Consider the following 11929-nt stretch of genomic DNA (forward strand, 5'->3'; position numbering starts at 1 on the left):
ATTGCTACCTAAACAAATATTTATACAACATCAAATTTTCAATCAAATAATCAATTGGTAGACATCAAAATTACCACAACATCTCAACTCGTCGGAATTAACAGAAGCAGTGAGTAGCAGCAGTTGATTTGCATCCAATTAATCAATAGAAGCCCTAAATCAGTCACTGTACCTAGCGATAGCAAGAAGCGGACGAGTAGATGCTGTGAACTAGACGAGCAGAGGAGGAGGAGCCGCTGTGGACGTAGGCGAACTGGGTGTGGGCGTGTGGCCGCTGGGCGCGCCGCTCGCGGGTGCGGCCGCTTGAGCAGCCGACTGAGAAGGGGAACGCCGCCGACTGTCGTCGTCAGTTGCCGCCGCCCACTGCCGTCGTCAGTTGCCGCCGCCGACCGCCGTCGTCGAGGAATTAGGTCGCCGACGCGGCGACACCGAACGCGGAGGCAGGGAGGCAGCAGAGTGGGGATTGGGGATTTGGGGAACGACTCATTGACTCACAACGAGGTGTTGGTGTCTCGATCTGTGCTGTCGAGCGGTGCTGCAAATGGGCTACGTCCTGTGGACAGTGGACCATATCTCCTGATGGGCTGGGCCAGATCGCAAGCATACCTAGTAAAAAATAATTTCACTTCGGAAAGGGGGGGTCGTAGCCCAGTTTCATCTACACTACGCTCCGCCAGTGCCCCTGGCCTCAGAAGTGTCGGGGTCGCTGGAATTGTTCCTTCTACGAGCCACCAGCTATCTTCACCCGCACAGAAATGGGTCACAAGTGCAATAAGAGCTTCCATGGTCTTCGCCTTTAAAGAGCCAGAATTATCACATGCAGAAGAGCCTTTAAAGAGCTAATGCACCTGGTTCTCCATAGGGCCGCATAAATAAATAGTACAAACAACTAGATTGCCCCTGTAAATCCCATACATGATATCCTTGTAAATATTTTGCTTCTAGTAAATCTGCAGGAGATTTTAGCCTTCTGTTTTCCCTAAAAATTACTTAAGTGAATAAAGCACTGCTGTTTCCGCAAAAAAAAAAGAATAAAGCACTGCTGGATCTAGCATGTTGTTAGCTGTTTCGTAATAAAACCATGCCAAACATCGACCATTCCAGCTAGGGAGACTATGGTAAACTTCCTATATTTTAGATATATAACAAAACTACATCATTTATCAGGACAAAGGCTTGACGTTTCACTTTAGCTTATACTCCCTCCGTCCGGTCCATTCCTCCAGCAAGTATTTTCGAACGGAGGGAGTACTAGAATTGATGCGCCGCGCGTTTGAGGACGAGCGTCGGCGGACATCGGTGTCCGGCAAGCACGGGCGGCGCGTTGGACCGGCGAGCTGTGCATTATTTTTCTTTCTATTTGCATACGTACAGATGAGAGATTCAGGTTGATGAGACGAGGAAATCTAACGACACATGGCGTCTTGATCCAACGTGCGTGTGCCGACTGACTGAAATTTGGGCCGTTCGGCCAACGCCTATCGATGCCCAAACTAAATACAACACCGTTTCATAACTACTCGTATTATTGTGGTTTTAGTTCAAATAACTCATGTCCATTTTGGACAGGCATAAAATATCCCTAAAAAAAGATAGTGCAAAATACTACTCCCAGTAGAACTCAGTCGAATGCTCGCTCTTTAACATCGAAAATTCAAACCGCTCCACAACTCAACTAGAGCGAGACTTTTCCAGCTGTCACAAGTGAAAAGGCGAACCCCTCCCGTGCCTTCTTGGACAAAATTACTGTTCTGACCCTTAAGGCAAACTAAATCCCGATTTGACCTCGTTCCAAAAAAAATTTCGTTTCTGACCTTTTTCGGTGACGCCAAGGTCCCTGGCGTCTGGGTTACGAAGCAGACGCCACGGTCCCTGGCGTCTGGCCCCTGGCCCGCACTGCCCGCCTGCCCGTTGACCTGCTGACGTGGCAAAGGGGCCAGACGCCAGGGTCCCTGGCGTCTGGCCCCGGTAAGTGGATAACCGCGCGGGCCAGCCCACCCATCCCCATCTTTCTCCTGGCGGCGCACGACGAACAGAGGGCTCTGTTCTTCGCCCCTTCTCTCCCTCCCACCACCATCCCCCTTGATCTACTCCATCAACCCCTCAAACTCACAGATCGGACCCCCCCAAGCTTCTTTGAGGTATTCTCCCCCATTCCCTCCAATTTTTTTTTTGTTTTCCCCTCTTTGGTTGGATGCATTATTCAACACTAGGTGATGTTAGATGAGTAGATGGTTTCTTATTTTTAGAAAATTTTGTGTAGTTGATAGATGATTAGGTATGCAGTAGATGATGTGTAGTTGAACATGTAGGTAAAATCAATTCGGTTTTGTGTATATGTTGTCCATAGGATTTTTTTTTTTGAATTAAGAGGGGTGATGAATATATGATTTGTGTATGTAAAATAGACTTTGGCATACTATATTTGGTTTGATAGATGATGTGTGTATGTGTAGATAATCCTATTGTTGGCATACTATTGTTGGCAAAAAAATTTATGCAAAAGAGATGATGAAATTTTCTTATTGTGTGTGACATGATTTGTTCAATAGAATGGCGGATGATGATAATGAAATATATTTGATGGTGAAATTTGGTACTCTAGATGATATGTTTGCATATGTAGAAGAAAGAAATGATGTGGTTATGTTTGAGAAGAATGGTGTTTTCATATGGAATAAACTTGGAGAAGGAAATTGTTTGATATTGTTCATGTATTCATAGATGTTTGTGAAATTTTTTTGTAGGATGGCGGATGGTGATGGACCTTGGTATGACGGATTAATCGATGAATGGGATAAGGAGCATCGTGCTCGTGCCATTGAAAATGGACAGGTAAGAAGCAAGACTGGGTCAATTTTCGTTGTTTCTCATTTGTGTTCTTGTATTGATTATTAAAACATCACTTTATTTGCAGGTTGTAGTTGCTATGCGCATGAGGGGTCATTCCGCTGATGACTTTGATTACGACCCGCGGTATGAGCCTTACATTCGGAGATTGGGTCTTCTCCCATTCGTGTTGCAGTTTAAGCGACGCGCTCCGCCGGTGAACCACGCAGCGCTGACCGCACTTGTGGATCGTTGGAGGCCGGAGACTCACTCCTTCCACCTTCCATGTGGGGAGATGACGATGACCCTACAGGACATGGCTATGATAAGCGGCCTTCCTATCAATGGACAAGCTGTTACCGGTCGTGTCAGCGTGGGTAATTGGCGAGAACGGACTGCCGATTTAATTGGCGTTCAGCCCGAGGGCCCTCGGGAAGGCAAGGCCGATACAGCGAAAGTGAGGCATTCTTGGCTAAAACTGGTCAGAGGAAACACCAACCCGTGCCCTCAGGATGCCAATGACGTGGTTGTGCAGCAGTACACGCGGGCCTATCTTTGGTATGTACTAACCAAGGTAGTCTTCTCAGATGCAACCGGGAACTCAGCCCTCTGGATGTTCTTGGAGCCACTTAATAACTGGGATACCCAGTATAGCTGGGGTTCGGCCGCACTAGCATACTTGTATCGTCAGGTAAGAGATATTTGCAACCAATTATTTTGCATTTGTCATGCGCCTCCATATCTAACATGTTTGTTTGATTGCAGCTTGACTTGGCGTGTCGGAGGAAGGGAGGTACATCCTCATTGTCTGGGTTTGTTTGGAGCCTATCCGTGTGGATGTGGGAGCGGATCCCGGTTGGACGGCCCGATTTGAAGAACCCCCTCATGGCAAACCCACGGGGTAATCATGACGGGTTGCATGATGATGATCCATATCGGCGCCCTACGCTTGCTTACTATTGGGAACAAGTGACAGTGTACACAGGAAGCTCGCATGTGCGATACAAGTGCTATATGAACGAGCTGGACACCTTGACTGCTGAGCAGGTTATGAGAAGTTAGATGAGATAAAATTTAGTCAAGAATGAAACTTATGTATGTAGCTAACAATGTATCTCTTTGTTTTGCAGGTACATTGGTTGCCTTATGTGGAAGATCGTGACTTTGATCTTAATGAGATGTGCACGCGTGATAGCCATCTTTGGCGGGCGAGGTGCCCAATGATATGCTTCTTCGCAGTCGAGTGGCACTTTGTAGACCGTGTGGCAAGACAATTTGGAAAAAGACAAGGTATTCCAATTGAGGAGAGCAAGGAGGAAATGCTATCTCTGCATCGGTAAGCAAGCATGCCTTGAGTATGTAGTAGAGCATTGAATAAGTCAGTGTTTGCTAATGCTTTGTCCCGTGCATCATTTGTAGGTTCGATCGAAGGAACAATCAGGATATATCGGATTGGGCAAACAAACACCGTGCGTGGATAGAAATTTGGAATCAAAGAGACACGTTAGTGCAATCAGAGAATAGACCTCACAATCAGTCAGCATATCAGAAGTATCAAGTGTGGTATGCGGATCGTTACTGGTTAAAGCTGAAGCCAGGTTGGACTCACGAGGAGTGGTCGGAGTTGGTGTCTGAAGACCCGGAGACTGCAGAAGGTTATCATACCTTCAACATGGCTGTGAGAGACACCAGAGGGGCTCATGTTGACTACGCACCAATGCATGACGAAATGGTAGTCTGTTTGACCTATTCTAACATACTTGCATCATGTTGTCTTCTTTCAAATACATAAGTTTGGTGTGTTCATGAATTGCAGGGCAGAGAGTTGCTTCTGTGCGTCAACGATGCCAATGTTGCACTGAGTCATCCAGCTGGTGGTGCATTATCCGAGAGGACTCTTAGGAGCACGATGGAGGTTAGTCGCAATATATTATAAAAGTTTTTTTGCGGATTAGTTATTTGGATCTCATATCATAGCATCTTTTGTGTTGTCGCAGAAGTTCAAGAAGCGGTTCCATAAGATGGCAGCTATGCTTTCTTGCCATGGTGCTAAGTCCAGTGACGTGTATGCACCAGGTAGCCGCGCCGCCAGAGCTAATAAACGGCGTTATGTCCAGAACGAAGAGGACATAGAGGAGGAGGTCAATGAAGAGGAGCCAGCACATCAAGAGGAGCCAACACATCATGATGAGCATGAGTATGATGCAGCACATCAAGAGGATCATGAGTATGATGTTGATGCTCCACAACCATCACAGGTTACACAACCGACACAAGGCAATGCCCGCTCTAGAAAAGGCAAAGCCATAGCTAAGACACCGGGCAAGAAAGGTAGAAAGAAGACATGGAACACTCAATTCCATAGTCCGGAGTATCCTCATCAATTTATGCCTGCGGGAATGCAAAGATATAAGTCCAACATTGATGCAGAGGCGGAGGAGGCTAGCGAAGAGGAGGAGCATGAGGCTAGCGAAGAGGAGGAGCATACACTTGCAGATATCGTGAAGAGAGGAAGGAAGAAGTGAGCTTGTTGTAGTTTGTTTCAATGAGCTTGTTCTAGTTTGTTTCGACGAACCTGGTGTAGTCTCTTTCCATGAACTTGTTGTCGTTTCTTTCCATGAACTTGTTGCCGTTCGAATTAAGTTGTACCGGATTCGTGAAGTTGCTATGAATGTTTGACATGAATGAATGATGTGATTTATGGTAATTGTTGTTTCCTGTGATTTAGTCATTTAAATGAATGTTTATATGAATGTCTGACATGAATGATGAAATATGTATTTAGTCATTTATATGCACAGGGAGCCAGACGCCAGGATCCTTGGCGTCTGGCTGTATGTCAGGGGACCAGACGCTAGGGTCCTTGGCGTCTGGATGTATGTTAGGGGACCAAACGCCAGGGTCCTTGGCGTCTGGCAGTCTACTGACACCAGAAACAGGGTAAAGCAGGGGAGCCAGACGCCAGGGTCCTTGGCGTCTGGTCCTGGTGCAGACAATACTTGCTTTTTCACTTGTAGTTTTGTCTTTTCACTTGTAGTTTCGAATAACATACATACATAAGCATTGCATAGTCTTTTCATAACACTATAGTTGACAAATGACAAACATAGTTCAAATTACAAACTTAGTTCATGACCACGATGGTCTACGATGCAATGCAAATTACAAACATAGTTCAAATTACACAAATAGTCTCGAATGACATAAGTAGTTCATGACCACGATGGTTGAAACGACATGAACATCACATATAACTCGGTTTCCTGTAGCAATGCAAGTCAACAACCCTTTTCCATTTCCATTCTTCCAGCATTTCTTGAATCTTGTCATCATCAGTTATGTCAACCAATTTTCTTTCCCCGGGGCCATCTGACTTCCTCCTGCTGACGTAGTACACAAAATCCTCTTCCTTCAACCCTTGCTTCAACATGAATTTAGTCTTCAACCAATCGAAAGTGAGGTCCACTTGACTAACTTGCACAATACATGGAGACAAGCCATGCACATGAACAACAGGGCTAAGCACCCACTGAGTTTCGTTAGCCATCTACAGCACACAAATCTCTTAGTAGCTAACCTATGATACATTAAACCAAGAGGAAAACAAACTAGGGTTTTCACAAAAGTATGATAAATTAAACCAACCAAAAAATGGGGGTGGAGTTGATTTACCTTCTAGTCTCGAAATCCTGAAGATCCAACGGTGAAACCGGACCGATTTGTGAGAGATCTGAGGGGGGGGGTTAGGGTGCTGGACGAGGGAGTGACGTTGGCAGGGCTAGATGTGAGAGTGGGTGGATATGAGTGAAATGAGAGGGGTAGAGGTGGAGATGAATGGATGAGAGGGGTAGAGGTGGGCCCAAAATCTTATCCACTCGAATCTTATCCATTAGACAGGAATGCTTTCTGGACACCAGACGCCAGTGACCTTGGCGTCTGGGTGTCCATCAGACACACCAGACGGCCTGTCTGGTCACCTGCGTGAGCAAAGCAAGCCAGACGCCAGGGACCCTGGCGTCTGGGTGTGGGAGGCAGACGCCAGTGACCTTGGCGTCTGGGTGTCCATCAGACACACCAGACGGCCTGTCTGGTCACTTGCGTGAGCAAAGCAAGCCAGACGCCAGGGACCCTGGCGTCTGGGTGTGGGAGGCAGATGCCAGTGACCTTGGCATCTGGGTGTCCATCAGACACACCAGACGGCCTGTCTGGTCACCTGCGTGAGCAAAGCAAGCCATACGCCAGGGACCCTGGCGTCTGGGTGTGGGAGGCAGACGCCAGGGACCCTGGCGTCTGGGTGTGGGCCTGGTGTTTTTGCACACAGCTTGTTAAAGTTTTTGCTTAGCAACAACTAGCAAACACTGTTAAATATGAACAAAGCATGCTACTCTCAACCAAAAATATGAACAAAGCATATCAACTAGTCTCGAATGACGAACATAGTTTGCACATAATCTCAAATAGTCTCGAATGACAGAAATAGTTCATGACCACACAAGGTCTCGAATAATAAGTTCATACATTAAACAAAGTCTCGACAGTTCATCATCGACGCCGGTGCCTTTCCATTTGTCTACTGAGTAGTCCGGGGCCACTTTCCCTTCTTGTCACGTGCCTCGTCCTCCTCTCGTGCATCGCGAGCCCTTGCAAGTTTGCTTGCCCTCTCTTCTTGACGAGCCGTCTTCTCTTTGCGTGCCCTCTCTTGCTCACGCTTCTTGCGCTCACGAGCCTCCTTCTCACGACGCTCCCGCTCCAATCCCCGTGCATAGGACTCCTCGAATAGGCGCTGCCTCCGTAACCAATCTGCACGTTGGTCCTCTTGGATATCTTTTGGTACCTCGTGATCTATCCAAGTGAAGTACTTGCAAAGTGGAGGAGGGGACTACATATAAACCATGATTTTGTTAGACATATGAGTGACAACTTGTTGATGTTTTTTATATGTACACCTAACATACCGGTGGTATGTCATATGCGTTAGTTGGCCTTCGACGATCATGTGCATAGTTGGGACACACGAAAAACCTTCTACCTTCTGTCCATGACTTGTTGCGGTCAGTGGACACCTTCAGCTTGCAAACATCACCACACCAACATGGTGGTGTGGGCACATCCTTCTCCTTCTTCTTGTCCAAACTGGCCTCCAACCACGTCTTCGGCATGTCCTCTTGGTCCGCGCACGGTGGCCTCGTCCTGGAACCGGATGAAGCCATGCCTACAAAAAGAACAATTGTTAGCACAAGACATTAAGAGAGCAAATGCATAAATGCTAGGAATTGTATGAACAAATAATATACCATTATTATTAGATCAACCATCTGGATTAAACAAATAACCGAAGGCCGATCCATTATCAGCCATTCCTCTACGACCACCTCTAGCACTTGTGCTTCCTCTTCGACCACGACCACCTCTAGCACTTGTGCCTGCTCGACCACCACCTCTAGCACTTGTGCTAGCTCGACCACCACCTCTAGCACTTGTGCTCCCTCTACGAACACTAGCACCTCTAGCACTTGTGCTCCCTCTACGACCACCACTACCACCTCTGACACTCGTTCTTCCTCGACCACCACCACCGTCACCTCTTCCACCTCTTTCACCATCGGTGCCGCCTCCACGACTTGTTTTTCTTTTTTTGGTTTTCTTTTTTTTGCATGTCCGCTCATTGTGTCCCCCTTCACCGCACACCCCACAGTTGATAATGTCAGGAGCCTCCATGAAATGACCGCTACCAAATTGTTTCATGCCAGTGTATCCAGCCAGGTCATCCATATCACCCCTGAACCTCTTAGTTCTCCTTCTACCCTTCGTCTCCACCTTCAGAAGAGGGTTTGGCCTAATATGAGGGCCATGGTACTCAGGCCACTATGATTGGTCCAAGAAAGGTTGAAATCTTGGCGCCCATGTCAACCTAGTAGCTTCCACATGGAACTCTTGCATCCTCACGGTTTTTCCATCATTAACATGTATGTTTCTCGCCTTCGCCGCCGTTATCAAATGCGAGCATGGCCAATGATACTTACTAGGCCTCTCGCACTGGCACCACCGAGTCTTCAGTTTCACCTTGAATGCAGCACCACCATATTGTCTACCATCTCGTGTTGTGCCACCTGGCTCATCAATTTGATAGATCATTTCAAGTCTATCGAATACGATAACTTGTTGTCGTGAAGACTTGCTTGCTTGTAACTGCAACCATTCATCAACCTTTTCCGGATAATCCTTTTTTTCACCTATCCATTTTGCAGTCTCTTCAGAATGCCTCTGAAAGTACTCATTAAGCTTGAAGAAGGTGTACTCCACTATTGCAGTCACTGGCAAAGCACGAGCACCCTTCAACACATTGTTGAAACATTCTACGAGATTGCTCGTCATGTCGCCATATCGCCAACCACCATCATCATGAGCGCGTGCCCACTTGTGCTTCTCACTTAAATTCCTAGTTAAGAAGTCTTTTCCCCCTTCGTTCACCGCTGCAAAGAGTTTGTTGTACCGAGCATCGAAACCTTGGGTGGTGAAGGCCACACATACATGGGTAAGGTCTTTGCTGAGCTCCTTGCTCTTACATGCCCGGTAAAAGTTGGCCACGAAATGCCTCATGCACCATCTGTGGTGAAGCTTTGGAAATCCTGGAATAACAATGTCCATTGCCTTGAGTATGCCATGATGTCGGTCCGATATGATGCATACCTCCCTAGCCCCAATCACGTTGTGCCTAACATGACCCATGAACCACTCCCAGTTGTCTTGGTGCTCGGAAGGCACCAAAGCAAATGCACATGGCAACACGTTGTTGTTTGATGAGTGCGCCATTGCTACCATTAGTGTGCCCTTATATCTACCGGTCAAGAACGTGCCATCTATAGACAAGACCGGACGACAATGCTGAAACGCCTCCACACATTGTCCATAACTCCAGAAGGCACGGTGGAACACTCCCTCGTGATCCTCGACCACATGAAACATGCCCGGGTTCCTATGTGCAATGGCGGCCAACAACCTTGGGAGCTGGTTGTATGCTTCTTCATAACCACCGTACAACATCCTAATAGCATTTGCCTTTGCCTTCCATGCCTTCCCATACTTGACTTCATAACCAAATTGTTTTTTCACCGTCCGCATGAGAAACCTCACTTTCACAGTGGGATCAAAGGCTATGTCTTTCATCCATTTGTATCCAAGATACTCAGATGTGAGTTGACGGTGTGTCTTTCTAAGTCGTTTCGATGGCGGTTTGCATCTATGAGTGGTATCACAACTTGTTAACACCCATTCTTCGGTTTCTTTAAGCTTTCTTGCACGAACCTTCCATGTGCATTCCTTTTGCTCACACGCCACGGTGTAACGCAATTTCATGTCGGAGTGCTCAACATAAATTGGCATATGGTTTCGAATGGCATAGTCAGCCAACCAAAACTTCAGCATAGGCAAGCTCAGAAACTTCAATCCTTTCTTCAAATAAGCATTCTCGTCCTCATTCTCCACCCTTGGTTCTCCTGGATCCGGGCATGGTGTTGGCTCAATCGCCGTCATTCTCATTCCACCGTCAACAACAGCTTTATGGGCAAGGCCGAGATCTTTAAATAAGTGAGTTCTTTTTTGTAAGCCCGTCAGCTCAAAGTGGATTTGGTTCTCCTCCTTTGTGAATCCATCCTCGTCCAACTGTTCAACTGGACCCTCGTCATCCGAGTCATACGCATATTGACGCCTAAAAGGCAAGTCACGATCCATGTCCTTTTGCGCTATGTACACATCCAAGTCACCAACATCATTGCCATGAAACCCTTCCTCTTGCTCTTCGTCGTCATCATAAGCATCTTCATCCTCTTGAATTACTCCGTCACTAGCAATCACCTCAACTTCATTTGCTTGGCTAGTTGGTGGTTGGCTAGAAGCATTGGGGGCATACAACTCAACCTCATTTGCTTGGCTAGTTGGTGGTTGGCTAGAAGCATTGGGGGCATACAACTCAACCTCATTTGCTTGGCTAGTTGGTGGTTGGCTAGAAGCATTGGGGGCATACAACTCAACCTCATTTGCTTTGATAGTTGGTACACGGGGACATGGTGGGGGATAAACATTGGGGGCATCAACCACAACCCTATGCTCAACAAGTGGCACCATTGTCCTCTCGCTCATGTCATCCATTGGGGAAGAGACATGCCGGTTCAAATCAAAGGTAAACCGAGGAGATTCAGTGGTGGCAAACAATTCAAGTGACTTGTCTTCCGATTGGGATACTTTTTCCTTGTATACATCCCAATGCAAATCCGAGGTGATAGGCATACTTTTCAAGCGAGATTTGGCTCCAACTCCAACATCATACCTTCCTATTAACTTAACATCAACATTGGTGTCCATCCACTTCAAGACTTGTCTCACTTTTGCAACAACATCCTCATAGCTAGGGCTTCTATCAAAAACCAATGGTTCCTCACCCGTGTCGGCATTGTTACTCAAGAATGCCTCCTTGTCAATGTAATGAACATTAACAAGTCTCTCCATCTAAAAATTACATGAATGCATTTAAGACCTCAATGAGAATTGGTGTTTATCCAAATACATCTTATTATATCCAAATCATATCAACACTAAATTATTGGCGATGTCCACAAAAGTATCACTAATCACTAATTAACACACTAAGCAAAGTTAACCCTAATCACTAACTAACCCTAACCCCCAATCTTTCTACTCAACAAACATATATTCCTACTACACACCATGCATAGCACTATATTATCAAAGTTAACCAAGCCATTCACACTAACATAAGGGGGAGAAAACATGAACTAGGGTTCCACCAACATGTATAAAATGCAACCAAAAGGACAAGACTTAACAAAAAATAATTGGATGATTTGGGAGAGATTAACAAGAGCAACAAAGTGATGGAAAGATCCACCTAAGGGATGTACCTTTTGGAGAGGATTTGAGGGGGAGCTTGAGGGGTGAGAGAGAGTGGGGAGGCAGCAGCTCTTCTTCAAGCTCGGGCTGGATTGGGGAAAGTGTGTGGGGTGGGACCCACACACTCTCCCGGTGGGGTTATCCACTTACCGGGGCCAGACGCCAGGGACCCTGGCGTCTGGCCCCTTTGCCA

At 46.6% G+C, this 11929-nt stretch overlaps 1 protein-coding gene across 1 annotated transcript; it reads right to left on the minus strand.

The window, feature by feature from the left end:
* Positions 1-7399: 7399 nt before the first annotated feature.
* LOC123114897 (U1 small nuclear ribonucleoprotein 70 kDa-like) lies at positions 7400-11836 on the minus strand. The gene is made up of 3 exons (XM_044536269.1): positions 11748-11836; positions 7785-8041; positions 7400-7708 (listed from the first exon to the last, which is right to left on the minus strand). The coding sequence occupies exons 2-3, from the start codon at positions 8037-8039 to the stop codon at positions 7400-7402; spliced, it is 564 nt and encodes a 187-aa protein (XP_044392204.1). The 5' UTR covers positions 8040-8041; positions 11748-11836.
* Between the last annotated feature and the right edge of the window lie 93 nt (positions 11837-11929).

This window comes from Triticum aestivum, chromosome 5B (assembly GCF_018294505.1).
Source record: "Triticum aestivum cultivar Chinese Spring chromosome 5B, IWGSC CS RefSeq v2.1, whole genome shotgun sequence".
NCBI lineage: Eukaryota > Viridiplantae > Streptophyta > Magnoliopsida > Poales > Poaceae > Triticum > Triticum aestivum.